This window comes from Athene cunicularia, assembly GCF_003259725.1.
Source record: "Athene cunicularia isolate RWA chromosome 19 unlocalized genomic scaffold, athCun1 chr19_part1, whole genome shotgun sequence".
Taxonomy (NCBI): domain Eukaryota; kingdom Metazoa; phylum Chordata; class Aves; order Strigiformes; family Strigidae; genus Athene; species Athene cunicularia.
The window spans coordinates 6,979,212-7,004,437 of record NW_020799124.1 but is presented as its reverse complement, the minus strand read 5'-3'; the positions used below and the strand labels follow the sequence as shown (position 1 = coordinate 7,004,437).

The 25,226-nt window shown below is 46.1% G+C and overlaps 2 protein-coding genes across 3 annotated transcripts; one reads left to right on the top strand and one right to left on the bottom strand.

Annotated features, from left to right (window-relative positions):
• The first annotated feature begins 1,555 nt into the window (after positions 1-1,555).
• LOC113487232 (schlafen family member 13-like) lies at positions 1,556-8,961 on the top strand. 2 transcript variants are annotated; one of them, XM_026861696.1, is made up of 5 exons: positions 1,556-1,570; positions 2,728-3,836; positions 4,608-4,736; positions 5,501-6,227; positions 6,516-8,961. In XM_026861696.1, the coding sequence occupies exons 2-5, from the start codon at positions 2,735-2,737 to the stop codon at positions 7,306-7,308; spliced, it is 2,751 nt and encodes a 916-aa protein (XP_026717497.1). In that variant the 5' UTR covers positions 1,556-1,570; positions 2,728-2,734; the 3' UTR covers positions 7,309-8,961. The 2 variants fall into 2 exon arrangements, with proteins under 2 accessions (XP_026717497.1, XP_026717496.1); XM_026861695.1 differs by having other exon boundaries at positions 1,556-1,742.
• A 379-nt stretch (positions 8,962-9,340) lies between these two features.
• Positions 9,341-23,551, bottom strand: UNC45B (unc-45 myosin chaperone B). Its single transcript, XM_026861680.1, has 21 exons — positions 23,401-23,551; positions 22,144-22,227; positions 21,839-22,008; positions 21,008-21,044; positions 20,500-20,675; positions 19,838-19,927; positions 19,172-19,339; positions 17,895-18,063; positions 17,435-17,605; positions 16,444-16,615; positions 15,813-16,113; positions 15,329-15,423; positions 13,882-14,023; positions 13,301-13,441; positions 12,986-13,113; positions 12,489-12,555; positions 12,003-12,116; positions 11,779-11,894; positions 11,299-11,416; positions 11,033-11,188; positions 9,341-10,136 (listed from the first exon to the last, which is right to left on the bottom strand). The coding sequence occupies exons 3-21, from the start codon at positions 21,998-22,000 to the stop codon at positions 9,870-9,872; spliced, it is 2,790 nt and encodes a 929-aa protein (XP_026717481.1). The 5' UTR covers positions 22,001-22,008; positions 22,144-22,227; positions 23,401-23,551; the 3' UTR covers positions 9,341-9,869.
• Between the last annotated feature and the right edge of the window lie 1,675 nt (positions 23,552-25,226).

Below are 25,226 nucleotides of genomic sequence, written 5' to 3'. Positions count from 1 at the left end.
GCCCCTCACACCACCTCATCCTCCCGCTCGCGCAGGCCCCGCCGCGCCGAGGCGGAACGACCCGCCTTTGCCCCACCCCCCGAGGGACCACAGCCAATGGCAGCGCGCGGCACTGCCGGCGCGGGCGGGTGAGCGCCAATAGGAAGTCGCCTTAGCGGGGCCGGGGCGGTGCGAGCGTTTCCCGCCCTGCGGAGGCCTGAGGGGCCGGCGGGCCCGGCCCGGGACGCGGCCTTTGCCTTGCGCCGCCCGAGCCGGTTCGTTTTCTCTGCCGTTTCCTCAGCGACACGGCTTGCTGAGGCGAGGCAGAGGGCGGTGATAAGTCACTGCCTCAGACGCCAAGAGCTGAGGGGCGAGCAGCCCGGTGACATGGGAAGTACGTAGGGAGACTCGGAGCTGGAGAAATAAAAGCTTTTAAACCCACCCGTGGGTTTCATTCTGACGGCGCAGCCCACAGAGGAGAAAGCTGCAAGGAAAGTAGGGAAGTCTTCAGGAACTGGTGGTAGTCACCATGAAAAATTCAACTGGAAAAAACCCATGCTTCGTAATGAATGAATAAAGAGAAGCCAGAGACACCAGAATGCAGTCTGAATGGAGACGAAGAGAAAGGAGAAGGCAAGGAAGTGGGATATTACACTGGCTCCTGCCAGGGGAGTTGAGCAGATGAGTCTCTTTTACATAGTATGGAATCAGAAGCTAAAAAGCATTTTCACATGGTATGTGAAGCTGTAATCCCGCCCACAAGCCGAGTATATTTTTATTTCCTTCCTGTCCTGCAAGCATGTTTCCAAAGTCAAGCACTAGCTTGCTCTTTCTCCACGCTATTTCATTTTCTCTCCTCTCTCCTCAAAAATCCACGTTGTTGAGCAGATAACCCAGGGCACACTCATCCACTGCTGAGCTCTGAGTCTTCTCAAGGCTTTGCAGTCAAGCCCACAAGCTTCCCTGTTCTCAGTCCTCTCACTATTGTCCCAACCTCACCGTCTTTGCCAGAATTTTGCCCTGTGAAGGGAGGCAACACTGAGGAAGCTCCCAAGTGGCCCCCTGCATGGATTACTTTCATGGGGAAAAGTTATGAGACAGTTTTAACCTATGACTTTAATCATTTCAGCTGAACATTGTATGGGCATGATTTCAGTATAAAATTACTAGCTTTAGTGTGCTTTTTCAGTACAAAAAGCTAAGGAAATTGAATCTCATATTGCAAATATTGCAAATGAAGATATGCAGACTATTATCTTCTGCACAGGACTTTCTATCTTGCTATCTTGCTTCCCAGCTTCCCAATCTGTATCTCTGATTTTGCAGTTCTGGAGGTTTAATGAAACACCAACTTTTCAGACTCAGAAAGCGATGACATATGTAAATGCCATAAACTATTCTTTTTAATTGTCTTCTTCCTCTGATAGACTTTGGCCGTTGAAAAAGTGCCAGGGGGAGGGAAGTAATATCTCCAGAGGGCTGGGCTTCCAGCAAAAAACCAGTTTTGAACTTCAGATAGGTCTAGAAAGATCCAGTAGACGCTGGACGCTGTGGACGCTGGTGTTTTGTCAAAAGCGAAACCAGCAACAAAGTGTGTTTCATTTCTGGAGAGAGGGAGGAGGCAGAGGAAAAACCATAACACGCTCTGGATGCTTTGTTTCCCATTTCTGCTGCACATCATTCTGGGACTTAAATATTTAAGGATTTAAAACTGAGATTTCAAATATTGGCATTTTAACCCAGAGCTAAGAAGAAGAGGAGGGGTAAGTCTTTTTCTCTGTCACAGCAGGGGAGTCTGAGATCTCAGCAGTCAGCCAGAATGTCCTGTTGTAGCAAGCTAGATGGGGGCTCGTGGAACTGAATGGGAAAATTCCTCTACTTGCTAGTAAAATTTAGCCCACACTAACATCCTTGCTGCTTTAGTTGTACCATAACTCAAAGCTACAAGGAGCAGAGCTATGTTCCTCAGCAGAGCTAACTCAGAGGAGAGGCAGACAAGGCAGAAAATTTGTCTCCTGTATCAGATCCGGAGGAGATGCTTGTTGGAGATTTTGTGCCTTGCAGCTCTCTTGGATTAATATATGGCCACACAGAGGGCAAATCTGTGCTACTGGAAATAAGCTGTGTTCCTCTCACAGTCGAGACTTCTTCTGGGCACACTTTCCTTTATTTCTAAGAGCTCTTGTACCACAGATGTGTTTTGTACCAAGGGGGCTGGATTTAAGGAACTGGCTTAAACGCGATGCAGGTGCAGTTTGCCGCCATTTCAAGGAGTTTCCCTGCAGGCTGAGTGACAATTGGCAATGAGCCAAAATTCAGCTGCCATACTAGCAAAGGTGCCCAGATAGAGCTGGAAGGGTTGGTTGTTAATCAGTAGGATTACTGGGTTCTCATGATCGGGTAAGGTTTAGCACAGCCTTTTCTCAGTCATTATAGGGGAGGAGGAGGGCCTGGCTGTAGAGAAATTATTTGAGGCTGCTTCTGTGTTCAAAGGGACAGATGGCAGCAAGGTCCCCTACATCCCCGCATGCTCAAGGACAGAAAAATAAACACCTGGGGACAAATTTCGGTTTTAAGCCAGCACTCTATTTTGAAAGCAGAAAAAAAATCCCTATTGCTCTCATCTCTGTGACTTGGTGTATTTATTGTTCAAAGGATGGCCTCTGTTTAGTTAATGTTTTTTGAAGTCTTTGGAAGATTGATATGGTTCAGCATAAATGATAAGCAATTTTTAAACAATTGTTTCAGACCCAGAATGGATCTTGAAGATGATCAACAACAGCCGAAGATCAGGGTTAATTTAGCAACAAAGTATCCTGAAGTAGTTTTGTGTGTTGGAAAAATATGTTTTGGTGAAAAAGCAAGAAAAAAGATACCAAAAAATTCAAAACAAGATCAAAAATACACCCTTGCCTGTGCAGTGTGTGCCTTGCTGAACTCTGGAGGAGGTGTCATAAAAGTAGAGATTGAAAATGAAAACTACAATTTAGAGAGAGATACAATCGGATTAGATCTAGAAGAGACTTTTCGGTCTCTTCTTTTGTTTCCAGACTGGAGAAAATACCTGGACTTTGAACAGCGAGATAATTACCTTTTCATTTTTATTAAAACCTGGAGCAGTGAAAATTCATCCTTAACCTCTGCAAGTGGAAAGCCACGTATCTGTAGCCTGAGTACTGGGCTGCACGCAAAATGTGGTGCATCTCTTTCCCACATGAACTCCACGGAAGCTGTTTTATTCCTAAAAGGAAAGCAAGATGAAGCCAGGAGAGAGCTTAGCCTGGGACCACCTGGTAAAATCAGGAGGATGGTGGCTATTAAGGGAAACATAGGTATTATAAATAACACTGTTGCTGAGTTGTTTAATAGGGACCAACTGCGACAGGGAGAGACATTGACTTTCACAGAGTCAGGAGATGTGGAATTTAAGCACTATTCAACTGAAAACTTTTTTACTCGTGTCAAAGAGATGTTACCTCAATATATTGCTGGATTTGCAAACACAGCCGGCGGGTATTTATGGATCGGTGTGAGTGATGGCGGCAGAGTGGAGGGATTCAGCAGTAATGACGAGGACCTTGACAGATTAAGTTTCGTAATCAATTCCATTAAAAAAAAATTAACCCCCTTCCATTTCTGCGAGAATGGAGATATGCACAACATAAGTTATGAACACAAAATCTTGAAAGTATACAGCGAGGCTGGAGATCACTGTGGTTACGTCTGCGCTATAAAGATTCAGCCATTTACTTGTGTTGTGTTTTCTGAAGACCCGGACTCGTGGCTAGTGGAAGGCAGCACCATCAGGAGACTGAGAGCAGACGAGTGGGCTGAGTGGATGACCGCTGCTGATCCAGGTCCAAAACTGGGACAATCCTGTTCCATATTCCATACTTCCTTTTATTTTCTTCCTCCTAATCTAGCAGTGTTGTTTGCCGTAGGTAGTCTTACCTGATTTTCAGGATTCTTTGGGGACTTGACCAAACCAGCCAGTTTGACTGCTTCAAGTCCTTGCTAAATACCTGTCTTTCTGCTGCTTGCACTCCTTAAAGCTTCTTCAGGATGCAGTCCTGGTGACTAGCAGTTTATTAATACCAATGTTAATGCCTGCTTTTGCAGAATGAGCTCTCCATGCCTCAAGTTCACTGCTTTTGAGGTTAGACCTCACTGCACATGATTTTTTACATAATTGTGATAGTCCAGGGCACTTGTCATTTGCTAATTACCATTTGCTTTCAGGCTTAATCTGTACTTTCTCTTCTGCCTTTTAGGGGCATTCTCTGCTGCTGCTGCCAGTCTAAAATAAGCTGAGAGCTATGGACATATAAATTGTTCATTGGCCAGTTCTTGGGCAATGAAAGGGGTATCACTGACAGAGTTAGAGGTCACAAGAGCAGCTAGTGAGATAAGGAAACCAAGAGCAGCTCCACGGTCCATGATCTGACCCTATTCTGTTGCTAAGCAGCTGCTGAAACGTGAGTTTCCAGGTTTGTGTCTATGCACTGCATTTGTTATTTTAAAGAAGAACAAAAGATTTAAAACCAGGGTGAGGACAGCTTGGGGCTCTTGTACTGAGGGACAGCAAATGCTCATGCTGCATCACATGTTTTTATTTCTTTTTTTTCCAGATCTTTCAAAGTTTTCTGAAACCTTTAGGCTAGAGCTGAGTCTGACAGAGGGGTCACCTCTTACCAAGCCTGTTTATTCACACAAGGGCCTTGACAATGTTGATTATCTTTGTGAGCAGCTGTTTCCAGGTAGGTCTGCACATTGCTTTCACTGTCTGATAGGTTTACAACATGAATCTCAAGGGCATGGTCAAGTTCAAAGATAAGTTTGAAGACATTCTTTAAACAGGTGAAAGAGATGGAAATAGTTTGCAGATCTGACAGCAACATTGCATTCAGATACCTGATGACCCCCTTCCCCAGGGACTGATCTTCTGCCAGCTATTGACATGTGTCCATGACAGAGCTCAGCTAGCTGAACTTCTGTGGGGACCAAGCTCTGCCATGCCAACACCTTTTCACAATCCAGTGAAAAATGGAAAAGACAGGAGGAGAACGTCACTTGGAATCAGCCCGATGTAAATACAAAAATTGACTGGGCCTGGGATGAGAGTGGAGATTCTGCTGCCGAGTACAGTCCAACAATTCTGTAGCACTGCAAGATCAGCCAGGTGACTGGGGGCTTTTGTCTTGAGCCATTATTGCTTCTTTGTTTACTCACCAGGTCTCCTAAACAAGGTTGGGAACAGGTGGTCCTGTGCTGGCATTTTTAGCAAAGGGACTGAGACCTGGGTAGGATTGAGGTCCCCAAGGAAGTAGTCTTTGCAAGATAATCTGGAAGCACATGGAGTGGTTAAGGAAAATTCTGAAGCAAGAAAGGTATTTCAGGTAGCTATGGTCTTGTGTATGTAGCCTCCCACCAATATTAATTTGCACAGAATCGATTATCTTAGAGGGCTGGATTTGCATATCTTATACCAACACTAACTGTTTCTTCTGCTTTGCCTTGTTAGTGAAATCTCACAGCATCATATATACTCCAGAAAAACTCAATGAAGATCTCATCCAAGAGCATCCAGAGTTGTATATTTTAATGGAAAATCAAGTGACACAGCTTTCTGAGGGAGTTCTTATATTTTCTAGAAGCTGGGCTGTTGAGGTCGGCTTGTCAGAAAACCAAGACATAATATGTGATGTTCTCCTAATAGCCACAGGTAGACCACCTATCCTCTATACAATCTGTAAGCGTCATATCTCAAAGGATTTGTTTGAATATTCAAGACGCATAGCCTGGAAGCTGAAGGAGAAATTAGTCAACACTGGGGGCTATATTCACAAATTGTGTGTAATACCAAAGCTACTGACTTTGTCTCCCCAAACTAACTGTGGAGAAGAATGCGATCTGAATATTCAGGAAATGTATCCCCAAAACTACGGCCTAATCAACAGTGTCAACCTGAAGGCCCTCTTGCATGCTCTCACAGTAGCTCTGCTGACTTTCAAGTCCTTTTTAAGTGACCTCGTTGGTTTTGAGTTTTTGAACCTCTTAACCGTCAAACAATACCAGCTGCTGTCAGAAAATCTTCACAAAACTAAGAAGCTGTATGTTTATGGTCTACCAGGAACAGGAAAAACTATAGTGGCCCTGAACATCATCCAGAAAATAAGAACTATGCTGCAGTGTACACAAGAGGAAGTTCTTTACATATGCGAGAACCAGCCTCTGAGAGATTTTGTGCGGTAAGTCTTTCCTCCAGTTATTCATTTCAACATCCTGTTATTTAACTAGCATTTTTAAATAGCTGAGTAATGATTATTTGGTATGCAGTTTGGTCCACCACCATTGCAGTGTTTGAAGAATGTATTTGGGATGTGTTTTTAGTAAGGCTCAATTCTTTTCTTGACATCCTGAGCATCTACTAATAAATATGGCTTCAGTAGCATGGGCTTTCACTTTGCTCTGATCAAGTATAGCCAGTAGTTTGCAATGCAGAGATTGTTATTAATCTACTTGTATCTCTTCTGTAGGCAGAAAAATATTTGCCAAGCTGTGACAAGAGTAGCCTTTTTGAAGACAAGTTTTAGTGGTGTGAAGCACATCATAGTTGATGAAGCACAGAATTTCCAGGATGGGGAAGGTGATTGGTATAAAAAAGCCTTGACTCTAACTTCATCAGAACATCTCCCTGAGCCTGGCTTTTTCTGGATTTTCTTGGACTACTTACAGAAAAGTCACACCTTCAAAACCGGTCTTCCAGGAGCAGCACAGCACGATCCTGTTGAGTCACTAACCAAAGTGGTTCGTAATGCTAACAGGATCTATAGCTACCTAAAAGAAAATATGGAAATGATTGTAAAGGATTCTACCCTAAATATTCCTAGCCAACGTTTGGAAAGCTTATTACACAGAGCCACGTGTGCTCACACTGTGCAAGGTTGTGTTGAACAAGTAAGCAAACTAGGCACAAATGGAATAGCAAAGTATGTGGTAGAACGTTGTTGTACATATCTTAAAAGGGGTTACTCTGAGAAAGATATTGCTGTTCTCTGCTACACAGATGAAATAGTAGGAATATACTCTAAAAGACTAGCATTAGAAATTGGGAAGTCAAAGTCAAATATATCATTTAAAAAAATGGATGGAAGTCTAAAGGACCATGCTATTCTTGACAGTATCCGTCGTTTCTCTGGCTTAGAAAGAACCATTGTGTTTGGTATTATTCCTTGTAGCTTTGCATTTCACAGGGAAATTTTAAGAAATATTTTGGTCTGTGTAGCATCCAGAGCTAATTTAAATCTACACTTGATATTTGAGAACTGAGAACAGGTAACCACACAGGATTCCAACAAGGCTCTAGGAAGTCGATGGTTATGTATGTTTGAAATCTATTACTGTATATCTGAAGTAGAAGAATTTCCCTTGTAATGGCTGGTCCCCTCTAAAAGCCCAGACATTCTTGGGAATGTGTTTTAAATCAAACGCAAGGTTTTAGTACTGCAGAGAAAGGAGTTGAATGTCAGTAGAATTACGTCATTCCTTGAAGGCTCCTTTCAAGGACTTGCAAAACCTGACGCTCAGCTTTTGAGAGCATGCAGGTGCATTGCCAAGTGAGAGCCACTGTGGCAGGACAGGAAACTGGAAGACTTTCTGGCCTTCACCAGCTCACTCCCATACTCACAGTACTGCTCAGAAAAGTTACCAAGCAGCAGAGGCATTGGGTGTTCGAAGCCATTCTTTCAAAAGACAGCCTCTATTCAGCTATTTAGGAAAGTAAAAACAGGAGTTTCTGTCCATGTTTTAGCTAGGAAATACAAATAAATGGCTTTTACAGAAGCAGTTTCCCCACTCAATTTCAGCAACAGACAGTGTAGGTTAGAAGAACGCAGTTGCTCCAAAGAGGAGCAAAGTGGTAGAAGGAAAACTTTGCATAAAACCACCCTTAGACACCAATGCCATTTTTTTGTCTTGATTTCAGACATGCTGGTTAGATAAAATTCTCTATACACAGTTAGATGCAAAATACTTTTGACAGACAGATCCAAAATTCCTAAAACTGGGTATCCAAAATTTCAACCAAAGGCTGGCTGAAAACAAACCATATTGTTTTCCACCACAGAATGACCTGTGGTTCATTTGGTTTGGAAGAACAGTCTGATATCCTCCTAGTGCGATTATAAAGCACCGGTGATATAACCGAATTGTGGTTACAGTAAGAAGAAGACATTGTACACAGTTGGAATCACCCTCCAAATAAACTCGCCTCTAGATTGTCAAACCTATTAGCTTCAAAATAGAATTCTTTTTCCTTAATCAACATGCAAGGAAAGGCTATCCGCCTGGTTCCTTTCATAATCCCCAGATCTCAACTTTTAAATCATGACCTGAATGTAAACAGTTTTAATAAAGTTTAATGTGAGTGATGTAGTATACTTCACATTTGCTAGTAGCCATGGTTAATGATTATGCTAGTAGCTATAGTTACCATATAGGAACAATTGTGAGGTCTTGAAGCTTGGTCAAGCAGGAAGAACAAGGTTCAATCTCCAAACCCTAGAAAATAGGTAGAATGCCCTGCACCATGAAGAGGATGCCTGGGGCTATGTTGAGGATGAGTTATTTGACAGCCTGGCAAAGTGACTATTCGATTACTTAACTTCTCAATGAAACTAAATTTTGAGTGTCCTGAAAGTGAACTACCTTCATTATAATACTAAAAACCACACCCACAGGTCTAAAAGACCCCTGCTCAGTTAAGACCCTTCCTCTGAGCAAGCATAGTTGTAGAAGCATTATGTAAGCTGTATTATAATAAGCTGTATTATAATTGTATGTTAATCACTAACTAAACAGTATCTAATAGACATGTTTGGAAAAGTACTAACCTCTGATTTTTGTGTATAAAAGAAGCATGAAAACCTGCTGCTGGCCTGCTTGATTTGTGGAAAAGTCCACTGAGCACCCAGGCCCGAATAAATACAATACTTCTTCTGAACGTGGTAAGATTGGGTTATTGTACACTGGGCACAAATCCACTTTTCGGATGACATGATGACCAACTGGTGTGTTTGCTTCTCATTTGGTTTCTTCCATAAATGAGGTATTTTCAGCATTCCCTGTTGAGCCAAACACTGTGCCCTGGTGTGAACCTCGGCTTAACCCATTAGGGCCACTTCCTCATGCAGCCTTTCATGTTCATTGGAGCAGGGCTGGATATTTTGCAAATGGTGAAAATTCAGCCTGTGCCACGATTATTCCAGCTTCCTGGGTATGATGCAAATGGGAGTTGCCTTAGATTCTCCTTTTGCTTAATAAAAGCAGAACAGGAATTCCACATAGAACAAAGTAGTGACTTTATTAAGAGTTTATCCACCATCCTCATCATACTTTGGCACACCACTTAAGTCTGTTTAAAAATACCACAAATTAACAAAAAAAGCACACAGCTAAAACGCAACCTATATTCTGACCACAGGATAGAAGGCATTTAACCCTCCCTGTTCCACCATTGCTAGGAATTCCAGAAGTGCCAGGAGCTGTAGATGGTTGCAGGAGAGATTTCAGCTCAGTTGAGCTTCCTTCCAACAGCCCCTGGCACATTTCCAACACAACCAATTCTCTTACAGCTGTGCCTTAATTATCAGATGAATGGGGGGGGGGGGAAAAAAAGGTTTTATGCCATTTGGGATTTACGCAGATGGGCAATTTCCAAATTTCCCAGGCAAATGTTCTTCATACAGTTTCTGATTCTCCAAAGTTGTCCCTGAACTATCCCATTCTTTGACAACAGCACTAGATTTTCCTCATGGCTCTTGCTTTTCCACATTTCTCAGTAGCTTTTTTTTTTTTTCCACATTCAGCCTTTTTTGGTGGTTTTCATTTCCTCATGCCTGAGAGATTGGTTTGATCAGCCCATAATCCATGCACCTTGTGAGGCAATCACGTGCTATGTTAATGATATGCTGCTTCTTGGGGTGATCTTCTTGCTTGCCAAGGTATGTCAGAATCTCTAGGAGCTCCGTCTCCACCAGCTTCTTTGCTAGCTCTTTGTCAGCACTGATTAAATTGAAAGCGATGACCAGTCCTCGGTGCTGTACTTCCATGTTATCGTGCAAGCAGAGCCTCTGCAGGATTTCAAGCCACTGGGTGGTCTTCAAGGGAGAGAGAGATCATTAGTATTGATCTGAAGAATACCTCAACCAAGAGTGCAAGTTTGGCAAGGCATTTCTCAGCAGAAGGAAATGTGGGGACTCACCTCTTCAATACTCATGTCAGGTATGATTATTTGATTCTTTAAGGAAATCTGACTTTTGAACCTAATTTTTATTATGCTAAAAAGTCAGAAGCTTTCACAGCACTAGCACCACATGAAACACGTTTAGGCTGCTGCATAGTCTCTGTGCAACAATCTGATCAGAGTATTGACACAGCTGAGATGACCAGAAGCAGACCACCCACTTCCCACACTGATTTTCCAGAGCTCTTCCTTCACCTTAATCATTTTTATTCTGACAAGCCCCAGTGTCCAACATCTACATGTGTGCAACACAACAGGGTTATTGAGTTCTCAACCACAGCTCTTCACTGATATCCAGCTATGCAAGGTCTGAGTTCTCAGGACCTACAGACCTGTGCAGGAAATGGAGATGTTTGGGGATCTGTAAAGCTCAGTAGGTTACCTGTCAAGTTCTTCTCATTTCTGAGTGAAACAAGGTTTGGATTTCAGGTTTTAACACCAAAAGCTTTAAGGGCCTATAAAATAATAATCAGCATTCCTAACCTTGCTTGACAGTTAGCATCCTGGACTTAGTTTGAGGAATGGCTATATAGAAATGTTTCCACTCTGAGATGAAGTCTGATACAAGGCAGGCCGATTTACCTTCTGCAGGGGTGGACGAGGAGCATGCACACCCAGGCCTCAACATCACCAAGTTCCTCACTGTCAAACTAATGGACTACATCTCCCTTTTGAGAGGCATTTTCATGAACTGAAAATGCCCCTTCAAGGGTATGTCAACACTGCCAATAATCAGACTTTATGTCTTACCACTTCAGTCATTTTAGAACAGAGTTTCTTTTGTGCTGCTGTAAGCATGGCCAAGGCTCCCGCCGCTGCCACCTGGACTTTCTCATCATCCTCACCACACAGTAACACCACTAACTTCAGCCGGTCATTTCCATCAGCCACAAACCGTTCTTGAACCTAAAAAAAAGCCCGCCACGATATCCAGAAATAACACATTTAGGAATGCCTCATCCCTGGGGCTCTTGAACTGGGGCACACAGTCAAGTGTGAGAAGCCCAGTGAGTTACCTCCTTGTTGACCACCAGGTTGCACATGCACTCTGTGGCTGCCTGTCGAAGTTGGTCGTGATTCTCAAACATATAGTTTTCAATATCTGGCAGGGCCCTCTCTTTGACTATCTTCATCCTGTGTTGAGGAACAGTCAAATAAAATGCATCATGGGACAAGCAATAACCAACTTATAAAATATTAACTGCAGACAGAGAAGGCTTTGAAACAAATCAGTGTCTGCAGCACTGGAGCTCAAGATACGTGGTTCATTCTCTACCTAATGCAGATTAGGTTCGTATCTTTCCTCTTTCTAGAGGAAAATGTGCCACTCTCCTCTTTATGGCTATTTTATTAATCTTTTAGTTTTGAGACCTTTGTAGTTCTGCCAAAGGTAGCTCAAACTGACCAGATTTGATAGTCCTACAAAAAAAGGTGTTGAACTCAAATTCACATTCACTCCTGGGGACGAAAGAAGGTCAAAAAGCAGTTAAACTCACCTAAGTTTATCACTTCTTCCTGAAAAGTTAGTGAGACCTAATAGAGCCTCATAATTCTGGAGGCCATCTCTCTCGGTGTTCAGCAGGCTGACAAGGGGCCTCACCACCTCGTACACCTAAGAGGAGAAGGCATGTCATGGCTTTTCCAGCTCTCAGATCTTGGCAGTTTTTCTTTATAAAGAAGGAAGGAATTATAAAGATTTTTATTTTATTTTTAAGCTTACCCTTTCCCCTGGGAATGCCATGTCTGGATTGGAGATAGCAGCAATTTTTGCCAGAGCATGAGAAGCCTTTATCTTGCCAATTTCTGTGCCTTCCACAGCCAGAGGTATCAGGGCCTAGTGACACACAGGAAAGCATTCAGTGACTCTGAGGAGATTTACAAGATTGCCTTAACATACTAAAAGAAGTTAAAAAGATCCTAAAGATGTGTCTGTTGAAGAATGGGTCTGGACTGTAGCCCACAGTGATGTTTTGCCTTTGTCCTCAAATAGGCGCCATACCAGAGCTTGTAGCTCACACACAGTTGTTTCAAGGAAATCGCTTCTTTGGAGGCTTGCAGAGATAGGACTGGAGTGTCAGTCTGGGCCTCAGGGGCTACCAAGACAGCTCATGCTTTTTTGTCACCTTCCCTCAGTGTAGACACATTGCAGGCTCCCAGAAGATATTAACTGCACATCAGCTTGGGCTGCAAACATAAAAGTAATCACCTTTCCACCACCTTGAGCGACGATGGTCCCGCGGTCCTTGGGGTCTTCACACAAGGCAAGAAATACCCTGCAGAAGCACAGCATCACTTAGTGAAACAGCCATGCAGGAAGGCAATAACCCACGTCCCTCATGAAAGGGGACTATGGTTTTGTAGGAGTGACAGATCCACCAGGAATATTTCAGTGTTTAACCCAGTGCCCACAGCACTCTATGAGAAAGCAACAAATGGCACAGTAAGAAGTTTCCAGGCCTTGTAAGATAACTCTATTCCAGCAAAAAACAGTACAGAGGACTAGAAATTCAAAATGCAACCTAGCAAGGTAGCTCTGTAAGCCAGCTTCAGGGTCAGAATGTGGATTTTTGGGACACTGTTTAAGAAAAACTCACTTTCATCCCTCCCACATAGGCAGAACACACCACCCCACTAAGCAGGGAGCCAGTCCACAGCACACAGGCTGGCCAGCACTCCTGGCTCCCAAGAGAGCGATGAAGGCACCTGGCAATGAGCTCCTTGCTCTGGTCTGTCAGTATGGCACTGTCTGCCTTCACCATGCAGGCCAAGGCAGAGACGACACCAGCTTTCAGCAACCGTTTCACCCGCTTCACCACAAAGTCTTTCTTGTCCTGAGGGGGAGACATTGGAAAGGGATTAGCCCCTTAGCAAATGCCATCCTGCTGACTACAGTCAAGCCTGGATGGAAAGCAAAAGCAATTTAATCTCCAAGACCTGAGCTCTGTGACAACAGATACATCAAAGAAAGTCTTCAGGCGCGAGCACCTCCTCCCAGCTCCCCAGCTGTAGACAACCTACCTTCGGATGCTCCTCAGGCACGTGCTGCTTGGAGAATTTTGCCAGTTGCACCAGCTCTGGGACCAGCTCCTTGGTATCATAGCTGTTGGTACAGTTCACCAGTGCAGAAGCCACAGAATACAAGATAGTCTTGTCGCTTGTCTGCACAGAAAAACAAATGCTTATGTAGGGTGAGGAGGACGCAGCAGTGAAACAGGTCCCTTAGGACTGTGACTGTGGTGGTTTATACTAGCTGAAGTGTTCTGAGGCTTATCCCCAGCTTTATAACCCAGGGCAGGGAAAACCAAAAGTTTTTATGGTCAAAGAAGCTGTTTGACATCATCAGATGCTGTCAACACCTTGATGACTGTTTTTTTTGCAGTTGCTGGCAGTAAAAAGCAACCTTCTTCAGCCTTGGGACAGAGCAGGATGATAACAACCTTGAGGTGTCTCTGTGGCACAGGCAAAACTGGAATTATGCTAAACTAGAGGTGAGGGGTTGGGGTCACAGATCCTCCTGCCTGGGCAGAGAGCGTTGAGCTGGAGAGCTGGGAGAACTTGATGCTACCAGAGGAAAGAGAGAACAAGTTAAGGAGACAGACCTTGGCTAATTGAAACATAGCTTGCAGGGCTGGCTCATCTTCAACAAAGTCATCTTTCACATCTGCATCAAGGGTTAGATATGCCAGCCCCTCCACAGCCCATTTCCTGGTGCGGGCATCAATGCTGGTGTTGCACAACCATCTGGAAGAGAGAAAAACATCCACACTTCTATCTCAGGAGCCAGGACTAATTTCTCTGGGAGAAGAGGGAGGAAAAACAGATATTGAGAACATGTCTGTGGGTTCTGCTGCAGCTCCTAAAGACTGTGGATGCTTCCCTTGGATGCTTTACCTTTCTCCCATGACCCAACTTGAGGGATCTAAATGCTGCAGAGAAAGACAGACCAGAACAGCTACTCAGCACTGCTTTGCCTTCACCATCACATGAAACACCCCTGCTATCAGTACTGGCAGCACAGATCACCCATTCAATTGCTTCCTAACTTTGTCACACCTCCTTGGTCAGTCCACCTGGTAAATTCACCTTCAAAAGGTAGTTTTGCATATTCTAGACAGCACTTGATCGGGCTGTGCCATTCTGGCAGAGGGGGAGGCACCATGGCTGGTGTCTCGCATGGAAAGGGTGGGAGGGAGAAGGTTCATCTGGATCTTGAGGCAGGAGGAACCTGTGGTTGCTTCAGGCACAGAAGAGCTCCAGGTCCCAGTGCAATGGCTCTGGGGGCACTGTCAGCTGTCTGGCAGCAACAGTAAATGAAGGCAATTTGTGGCCAGGATCTCTTGGGAAAGAGACATATTGTGTTTTGCAAAGTATAGAACAACAGGTTGACAGGAAGCTCAACATGACCCAGCAATGTGCACTCACAGCCCAGATAGTCAGCTGGGCTGCACCCAGAGCAGGGTGGGCAGCAGGGCGAGGGAGGGGATTCTCCCCCTCTGCTCCGCTGTGGTGAGACCCCGCTGCAGTGCTGGGTCCAGCTCTGGGGCACCAACATCAGAAGGACCTGGACCTGCTCAAGCAGGTCCAGAGGAGGCCACAAGGATGATCAGGGGCTGGAGCACACCCCTGTTGAGAGAGACTGAGAGAGTTGGGGGGTTCAGCTGGAGAAGAGAAGGATCCGGGGAGACCTTAGAGCGACCTCCCAGGGCTGAAAGGGGGTACAGGAAAGGGGGGAGGGACTCTTGATCAGGGGGTGTAGGGATAGGATGAGGGGTAATGGTTTTAAACTGACAGAGGGCAGATTTAGATCAGATATAAGGAAGAAATTCTTCCCTGTGCGGGTGGTGAGGCCCTGGCACAGGTTGCCCAGAGAAGCTGTGGCTGCCCCCTCCCTGGAAGGTTCAAGGCCAGGTTGGACGGGGCTTGGGGCAACCTGGGCTGGTGAAAGGTGTCCCTGCCATGGCAGGAGTCTGAAACTACGTGATTTTTAAGGTCCCTTCCAACATAAACCATTCTATGATAAAAGCAGAAAAAAGTAAAATCACTCACTTTCGGCACTGCTTAGCTAACTTCTCAGTGGACCCCTCAGCAAACTGCCGTAGTCCATAATCTGTACCTCCTGCTGAGCCCAGTTTGCAGAGACCCTGAGGAGGATGAAGAGGATACACCAATGAGAAAGGTTCATTAATCCTCTAGTATTTCTGCCCCAAAACAGCCTAACCCCATACCTAAAGTTTTAAGTCATTTTTAACAAAGAGGAAGCAATCTAATACCCAGTAGATCATTCAGCTTGTAGCACAGCAAAGCGAGGTTTTGTGCTCTTACTGGATGTCTTTAATAGAAGATTAACCAGTTTTGCCTTCAGAATTACCAATAATCCATGTGGTCTCCTGGTCTGCCATCTCCCTCTTTCTTGTAGGGCAAAGCACCATAAAGCATTCCCCAGCTGAGGTGAGTGTACCTAACATATTCCCAGGACCTCCCCTCTCTGCTAAGTATGGCAGGCAACAGAGGCAGGGGCTGCCATCCTTACCACCAGGGCTCGGATTTTGATCTTTTCATTCTTGGTCTTCTTGTAGATCTCCTTCAGGAGCGTCACTCCGTTGGAGATGATGAAGGTGGCCCGGCTCAGCTTGGTGGAGGCATGGATGAGGACTTCTACAGCCACCAGCTGGTCAATCTCCCTCTCAGACCCACACAGGGCAACCATCATCTCCATGACTCCCTTCATGCCAAGCAGCTTGTTGCCTAAGTCAAAGGGCCCTTGCAGAACTCCAGACACTATCTGGATGGCATGGAGTGTCTTATCCATGTCCTGTGGGTCAATTTTGCTCCTGCATGGGATAGAGGGAGTAGTAACATGTGGAACAGTAGTTGCTTACAGTCATCATTCACTTGGGCAGGGAACATCCTCCCCTAGATCGGGAACTGAGCTCCAGTGCAGAGATTTACAGGTGTCTGGGACACAGCTGAGCCCAAATTCATGCAAAGGCTGTGACCCACGGATCCCAGCTGAAGGATCCAACAGGATCTCAAGCAAATCGTTATCTCCCAGAGCCTCAATTTGGCATCTAAGTGGATTGCAACTGCCTTATCTCGTCCTTAAAGCCTCCTGCTCCCGTGCCTCCGGGCCAGCTCAGCCCCAGTAAGCCAGCCCCACTCACTTGATGTACTCCTCACAGATCACCCGGTAGTTGTCACGCTCCGGGTCACAGCGCAAGTCATCATAAAGCTTATTTAGGAGGACAGAGGCAGTCAGCTGGGTGTTCTCTGTCATCGGTAGGCAGTCAGGCATCTCAGGAATCTGGCCCACCACTTTCAGTATCTTTTTTAAGCCTGGAAATAATAGAGGACTGTTAGAGGGGAAAGAATCTCTACGAAACTCAAGATACTATTTGTTGGTTTCTTCCAGTGAAATAGCCAGCCTGAATGGTTTTCAATTACTTTGCAGCCTAATCACACAAGCCTTAAACAAAGAAGACACTCACATATTTACTGAGGAGGAGCTTCTGCTGGTGAGATTACAAGTTTGCAGAATCTGGCTTTTATCCAGCTCTCAGAGTGAGATAAGCAAAACTGCATTTGGCCCCTGTCTGGATCAGTTATTTTTGTCAGGAGGCACTAAACCTTCCAACTTCCAAGGCTGGAGGCTTTGACTGAGGAAAAGGCAGTGATTTTCAGGTGATTCTGGATGTCTCAACCCTCCTTTTGCTAAAGTGTTATTAAATAACTTCCACCAAAATGGTAACACACATACACATTGGAATTACTGTAAAAACACACCCCACACAAATTCCTTACCCCCTTCCAGTTTTAGAAAGGACCCATTTAAGGATTCAGCAAGCTCAGCAGGTCCTCACCTCATTCGGTCTGAACTAGACAATTTATTCAAGCCAAATCCTCCTAACATTAGCAAATACATTGGAATAAACTAACCAGAGAAGTCAGTCCTTTAGAAACTGAAAAATTCTTGTTCTCATACACTGTTTTTTTCTCTTTCCTGATAATAAGTCTAACTTTGCCCCGGGCTTGCATGCACCAAAAAAAGCCAGAGAGGATTTATTTTATAGAGAGGATCAGTTCTACAGGTATTCAGGCAAGAATACACAGCTCCACATCTCCCAAACCAGAATGGGATGGAGGGGAATGACTCACCATTGTCAATGACAAAGATGGTCCTGCTGTTGTCATGGTCTTTCAGGTCCTTCCTCGGTATATTCTTGTTGAGGAGGTTGAGAGCTTGATCTCTCCCTTGTCCGGATACTTTCTTACTGACCAGCATATCCAGCAGACGCGTTGTGATCATCCTCAAATCTTTTTTAGTATCTACACAGAAGCAAGACAGTAGCAGCCAGCTACAAGAAATTATCTTCGAAAGCAGGTGAACCCAGTGAAAACCATTCAAAGCCAACACATGGCTGGAACATAGGTATTTAAGTTAACACCAGGAGGATAACAGCTGTGTGCAGGTTGCCATCCTGGACAACTGAAGGGTAAAGTCCCCCTTTCACCAAAGAACAAGGAATAAAGTGGACATCCCAGGAGCAGAGCCCTCCCTGCTCACCCTACTTCTCCTCCAGCAAGACTGAAGGACCACGGGGTGATGCACTGTTACCTAGCACTACAGCCTCCTCCTTCCCGTGACGTTCCTCTTTCCCCTGGCCCAGCAAGCAGTCAGTGATGGTCTGCAGGAGGTTGCAGACAGCCAGGGAGATTTCTTCATTGTCTACTGACATCCACATACAAATGTTGTCAATGCCTAGGTAATGGAGAATGGCGGTGGCCTGGCCCCAGAAAGAAGAAAGCAGGGCAGCTGTTAGCAAGGGCCTTTCCTTCCTGCATGCTTTAGAAAGGTCAGGCTCAGCTTGTACAAAGAAAGTACTTTCCTGGGTGAATCCTGCATCAGCACGCAGAAGAGTTTTGCTTTTCATCCTTATTTTCATTTATAAGACGGTAACTCCTAACACCTCGAGTTGCCAGTAACGCAACAGACAATTTCCAACAAGGACGTTAAGAAGAGCATGGCTGGCTTTGGAAGAGGCCCTCATGCAAGGCTGTTAACACAGAGCCTCCTTGGTGCCATCCTGACTGTGAGCAAACCCAGTGCCGTCACACAGCCTGTCCCCATGCGTGATGGCACATCAGTAATTCAGGGGAGGCATGTTCAGAAACACACTGACCTAGCAGGCTTTGCAGAACAGCCTTCTGCATATAACAGCAGAAAAAGAAAACAGGTCTCCTCTGCACTGGATTTTTATCCAGATTTTATTTTTGTTGTCTTGTTTGCATTGTTACACTGATATACATATTGATTTTACACGTGTCCATCTCCTGATTCCAACCATTTAACACAGACAGGACTTTTTATGAGCTGTTTTACACTTTGTAAAAACTGTCTTGATGTAGAGTAAGATATTAGCTGGCTCAGAGACCCCTGGGAGTTGCCTTGGGACCCTTCTCAGGAATCTTAACTTCCTTATAGATCCTCCCTGATTTTCTTCATCTAAGCCTTGGACAAAACTCCCAAAGTTAGTTGTTATTTGTTAGTTGTTGCTTTTCTGAGACCTGTGATGAAGGACACGGATTTGACCCAGCCATGCTCACCACCACTTAAGTACTAACAGCTCATCACAAGTTTTACTTCACCAGCACACATGAAGGCACTGTAGGGAACATGTACTTTGACCCCAGAGATCAGGAGCACAGCAACAGGGGCATTTTCAATAGTCTGCTTAACTCTACTTCCTTATTTGTATTTTTATTTTCCCAGAATTCAAAATTTTATTTGTAGGATTTAATTCTTTCCCACCACTCACAATGAGCTATTGCAATTTTCCACTCCGCCGGGTACAAGGCAATAGCAGTGAAGGTCCCAAGCACTCCATTGCTTACCCGAGCCTTATGTCCTGTGCACATTCCTGAAAGCGTCCTCACAGCTGCCAGGATCAGCTCAGCATTTTTGGTTTCTATCAGCTGCAGCAGCAAGCTGACCCCGTTGTTCTGGAAAATCCTCTCGGCACCTGCTTCCTCCCGCCCCAGGACTATGAGGTTGTTTGCAGCCTGGGTGGGAGACAGAGGAACCAGGAGTCAGTGGCACGGCCCTGCTGGCAGCCTCCCAAACACCTCTGATGCTCTGGGATGTCCCCGTGGGAGCTGTGGGGTGGCTGTCTCCTCACAGATGCAGTGGACCAGCTCTAACCTAACCAGGTGTTTCTCCAGGTGGATGTGGGGATTGGCTTCACTCTGCCCAAGACAAGTGGGTCACTGCTTGGAGGGAAACATGGGGAAAGTGGCAGAGATGGGCTTGAGCAGGAGTCCAGTCTGATCCCACCTTTGGTATTTTGGGAGGCTGCTCCACCTTCCCTCGGCACGGGGGTGATACCTCATTGGGACATTTCCCCTCTCAGTTGTCTCTCCAAGCAAAGTTCATCTCCCAGCTCCTTCCCTTGTCCTCCAACCATGGGAGATGGGAAAGGGAACACAGCCTATTGCTCCTCAGTGTGGCCTCTGACATTAAACAACAGCAATTTGTCCTGTCAAGACCAGAACAGTTCTCACCTTTTCTCGCTTTTCTTTCTCGCTGTTCTCATCCAGCAGGATTTCAAACATCTTCTGCACCCTCGAGTCCGTGGAGAACTGGATGCGCAGCTGTGCCAGAGTGTGTGGAGCGTCATAGGGAGAAAATTGGGGAGCAATTTTCCTTTATCACTTCAAGGACACCACAGACCCTCAAACCACAGGCAATTTCAGCTGAATAATAAAATAGGCATTGCTTCTCAGCAATCAGCATTGATTACCCATCTCAGACTTGTGGGCATGGGCAGAGCCAGCCCGAAACCATCATTTCTGAGGCCTTGTGGTACCTAGTGATGAAAGGACTTCTTCACAGCACCCCCGTAAAGGTAACTAAGACAATGTGACAACTGCCAGACCTAGTCCAAAGCTGGTCCAGTTCCTTGCCAGGACCTTATCAAGACATTCAGGACCAGAAGTCCTGAAGGAGTCCTCAGGAGTGAGCTGCCACATTTTTTAATATAACCATTCAGTCTGATCCTCAGATTTACATGTGTCAGGTATGAAGTTCCAGTTAACGGAGCCTATTTATCCACCTACAGTTTCTAGTACAGTTTCCAGTACAACCAACAACCCACTATTGTAACCCAGAGCAAGGACTTCCCACACCTGGCCTGTGAACCTGGGATGGCTCCCCTGGCATTTACCTTCTCCTGGATGTTGGCCCCCAGTCGCCTCAGGGTCTCCTGGAAGTTTTTGTTGTGGGGTTCAATGGTGGCACATTTCTGAGCATCTTTGAATGCTTGGTCCAGTTTCCCCAATCTTTCCAGAGCTTGGCTGCGCCGGTACAAGGCTTTGATATCCGAAGCGTTGATGTCAATAGCTGGGGAAGTGATCCATAGCACAACATCAGAGTTTGTTTCTTGGGAATCTCCTGCATAAACTGATTTGCTTTACAGTGACTACAGCTCCTTGAGACATAGTTGTTATTAACATTGTGAGTGAATCGATACCTGATTAGCACCGATTGTGCCAACACAACAAATTGGTTCATCTTCTTTTGAACCTCTTCATTAATTCCCTTGTGGCCTCAGCACTTGGGTGTTAGTGGACATCAAGGAATATGACCATAGTGCCCCAAAAGAGATTGGAGAGCAGCCTGGAGCAAGCAAACCCAGCAACGCAGTTCTTTTCTTAAAACAGCGCCCTCCTTACCTCTAGACGCATCCGAGGCTGCCTTGGCGTATTCCTCCTGTTAAACCAGAAAGGAGAGATTTGTTAGCAGTGGAAGAGCAGGGCAAGTCCCCATTGCTGGTGCACACTGTGCTCTCTCTGTTCCCATTAGCAGGACAATCCAGTGAAGCCAGCAGCAGCCTAACAGAGGGAAAGATGGAGGTTTAAGTACCTTTTCATCACTGATGGAAGGGAAGAGGGAAAGGTCTGTGGTGCGGGTGAGACAACACATGCTGCTGCTGAGGCAGCAGGAGATGGGGGGCGGTGAAGGAAGATGGGATACTCACAACAGCCCATCTGCATCTTGTCCTGGGTTGGTGTGACTTCTGGATTAGTAAAAATTCAGGAACATACAAGCAATCTGCTAAAATCCCACAGCAGGTTGCTACAAGCAGACTGAGACAATTTTACTACAGATACCAATAACTTTCGTTTTGCTAAATATCTTTGCCTGCTTCTCTTTTGCTGGGACAGACAGCAAGAGCGATGCCTCTGCACCCCAAGCCAGTGCTTACAGAGTTTTCCCATAAGAGTGGACAAGGCTGGCTGCCAAAAACTTTTGATTCAAAGTGACTGAGTAGGACAATCTCTGAGCTGAGCTGAACTGGCATGCTCAGCCCTATCAGGATTGAAGTAGGGAGGCAGATTTACAGCTCCAGGACAAGCCCAGAACAAATAATTTCAGACCAGTTTGCAAACACCCTATTCAACAGATAAACAAACCACACAATCCACAGCTGGCGAGTGTCCTTGGCTGCCTCCCTTGTCTTCTCTCCTTGAGTACTGCCCAGGCAATCCGGAAGCTTTTCTCACCTTTTTAAGGAAACATGCTGCTCTGTTCCTGTACAGCACCGCCTGCAATGCCTTGTCCTTGTTGAGCTTCATGGCTTGAGTGTAGCTTTGAACAGCTTTCTCATAGTCATTGGCCTGAAAATATTTATTGCCCTCCTCTTTCAGCTGGATGGGATCCTCCATCTGGAGAGCTTTAAGGAAAAACAACAATTTGTGTCCCATTTTCAACTGCCTGTGTCACCAGGGTCACCTGCCTACTCCACCAAGCTGAGTTTTACCATGGGATCGACATGTAATGAACACACACATTGACAAAAGCAGCTTACCGGGCTGAAGAATTTTGAAAATGAAGATCTAAATCGCTCCTCAAAGCTGTGGCTTCTCAGAAGCTTTTCCCACAGCTGTAGATCCTTACCAGTCAATTAACTGAAGAAAGAAAATCAACAAAATATAAGAATTAAAGAAGTCAGCCAGCACCACAGAGAGTCTGTGTAACTCGGGAAAGAGCTCGTCTCCTGCTCCAAGTTTGGGCAGGAGCTGGCAGCTCCTGCTGTCTGTCAGCGTCACCTGCCACTGCAGCCTGTCCCCCTCCTCGTCCCCCCCTCGAGTTATACAGTGCCTGGGAGGGCTGGGAGCCAGGGTCCCCGGCAGCCAGCCCAGCTCAGGGGGGCACTGGCGTGCAAGTGGGCAGCACCCCTCTGCAGGAGAGGGGATCCTCTCCCACCCACCAGGGCAAATCCCCACTTCCTTCTACCTGCAGAGCTGCACAGGGTGTGGGGAGCAGGAATGGGGGGTTTCATGCTAAAAAAGCCCACGGCTGGGATGGCTGACCCCTGCCACAGTGCTCAGACCCTTTTCCATTCTATTTAGGGAAGCATGAGACAGCTGAGCCTCAGGGACAAGCCAGCAGCTGCAGCAGCACCCAGCACCTTCCAGAACACGCTGGGACAGAAAGTCAACTCTCACCCAACACTGCCTCCTCCTCCCAGAGCTTTTGGGAGCCTACCTTGCTGGAAATCCCATCCATGTCCAGCCTTGCCATTTCCACTCATTTGGAAGCCCACCAGCACAGACTAACACAGATGTCTGTCCTGGAGCATACTGGCCCACTGCTGTGATGAGTGTCTCAGGTCTCAATTTGAGTGACACCAGTACTGAGCTCCAAAAGCAGTGTTCAAAATCCCCCCTTTTCCAGGGGTTGTAGTCAATCAGGAATTCTGCTTTGCAACTTATCTCCCCCAAAACACAGGCCTTGCCTTTCTGCCTGTACCTACAAGCATCCCAGCTAAAAAAGCAAACAGGTGAACTGGCAGTAGGGAAGAGGAAATGACTGGGGGGAGCATAGGCTGACCAGAATTGGCTCCATTGCTCTGATCAGGCTTATGCTGCTGAACTGACCTATAGCAGACAATGCACTTCCACACTGAAGCTCTGCTGGGAAAAACAAAACAAAACAAAAAAAAAAAACCAAACAAAAAACAAACAAAAAAACCAAAACCAAGCAAACACACACACACCCAAAAAAAACCCAAACAAACAAAAAAAACCCAAAAAACCCCAAACAAACAAACAATAAAAGTTACCTTTGACACCGGTGATCTGTGTTGGGGCTTGTGGATCTTACACAGCAAGAATCAGCACAAGGCTGCCCTGTCCAGGTCTCCTGTTTTATTCACCCTGCACCAACAGCACTGTTCAGTCCCTGGGATCCGGGCAGGAGGTAACGGCAAAGCAGTCTGGAGGTCGCTTTGCAGCACATCACCTGCAGAGCAGTTGCAGGCAGCTCGTACACCTTCACCTGCTTGGGGGAAGGTCCAAGGCCCAGGGACCACATCTGTGGATCTGTGGAAGGTGTAAGAGGCCGTCTCTGACTTAGATAGGCTAATACTGTGGCTTTTCTAGGACTCGCATGGACTAATACACCAGAAACCCCTTCCCACGTTGCTTTAGGTATAGGGGAAGGGTCAGCTTGCTTCATTTCAGTACTCATGGTGCACACAGCGCAGCCTGTCTCAAGTTATCAAGAATAACGTCTTCATTTTCACAAGCAGCAGCACTGGAGGTACTTAAGTAAACTAATTTACAAAATAAAATTGTGTTGATGCTGCTAATGTCCAAGACAGAGATAAGAGTAGCCTGAGCTCCCTTTAGTCTGTATTTTTGGGACAGGGTATCGGCGATTACACCAGACCAGTCAGGAAGAAGAGCAGCTTCCCAGGATAGGGGTGCCCCGGGAGTTACCTCATCCCTGTGCCTTTGCACAGCTGGAGCAGATGTTTTAATGCTCTCTGTGACAGCCCCTGGAGGGGCAGGCAGGGGCAGACAGAGAGGGCAGCCTGGCTCCCTGCCCCGGCAACCTCAGCAGTGAGTGCCGGGGGCCCTCTTCAGGTCTCAGCTGAGAAAGCAAAAAAAAAAATCCAAACAAAAAACCAAACCCAAACCGCTTTTCCTAGGGAAATTCAAGTCCCAGGCAGTCAGGGAGGGGCTCCCCCTGCAGCGAGCCCCGTTGGGGCCAGAGCTCTCCCCGCCTGAGGGGCCGCGAAGACTCCCCCCATGCACCTTCATCTTCCACCCTGTAACCCCAACTGCAGGCACCGGCTGATGAGTCTTGCCAAACCCAGTCCTGGGATCCCACCTTGCATCACAGCTCCAAGCCACCATCTAAACCAGGACGTTGCAGAGAGCTGGCAAGGTCCATGGTGAAATTACCCTCCAGAATATCCCAGGATGAGCTCCAGCATCTCTAAAGCAAGAGCAAGGCTGTGGAGGTCGCTGTACTCGGCACCCAGGGCTTGAGCTTTTCTCCAACACAGCGTCAGAGACCTCCATGGAGTGAAGCTGCACACCATCCTTTTCAGAGCTTCCCTCAAACTCCTAGTGGAAGTTTAGGGCAGTTAAACTGTTTGCATAGCACTCAGGTTCATCTCTGAAATAACTTCAGAACTTATAATTAAAGATTTTTTTCCTACTTGCATCAGCAAGCACTCAAACCTCACCAGCTCTGCAGGGGACCAAGGGTCTGCCCAGCCACACCAGCAGCAGAGAACCCAGTTCTGCAAGAAAAGACTGGAGTAGCCACACTTCTATCACCTACTTCTTCAGTCTGTCTCAATTTTTAAACACAGTTGCTTGATTCTCCCCAGCACCAGGCCCCCAAAACCAGCCAGCCCAGGCTCTGGTTCTGTTACCGATGGAGCCTGGGAGCTGTGGCGTCGTTGGTACATGTGCTAATGGTCATTTATAGACAGCTGGTGCGTGGGAGCTGCTGCACATAAGGGAGAGCTCTCATTTTTATTTTCTTTACTCCAACTCCCAAGCAGGCTCTGGTCCTGCCAGGAGCTCCCCAGTGTCCCTGCTGGTATCAGGCTGTGCTGCGAGCTGAAGACCCCTGTCTGCCCTTCCAGGAGCA

Excerpts from the sequence above, each read along its gene's own strand:
- LOC113487232 (XM_026861696.1), top strand. The coding sequence starts at position 2,735 with ATGGATCTTGAAGATGATCAACAACAGCCGAAGATCAGGGTTAATTTA. Across the intron at positions 3,837-4,607 it reads GATGACCGCTGCTGATCCAG|ATCTTTCAAAGTTTTCTGAA; the intron begins GTCCAAAACTGG and ends TTTTTTTTCCAG. Across the intron at positions 4,737-5,500 it reads TTGTGAGCAGCTGTTTCCAG|TGAAATCTCACAGCATCATA; the intron begins GTAGGTCTGCAC and ends TTGCCTTGTTAG.
- UNC45B (XM_026861680.1), bottom strand. The coding sequence starts at position 22,000 with ATGGAGGATCCCATCCAGCTGAAAGAGGAGGGCAATAAATATTTTCAG. Across the intron at positions 20,676-21,007 it reads AGCCTCGGATGCGTCTAGAG|CTATTGACATCAACGCTTCG; the intron begins GTAAGGAGGGCG and ends TCACTTCCCCAG. Across the intron at positions 15,424-15,812 it reads TCAAAATCCGAGCCCTGGTG|GGTCTCTGCAAACTGGGCTC; the intron begins GTAAGGATGGCA and ends CATCCTCCTCAG.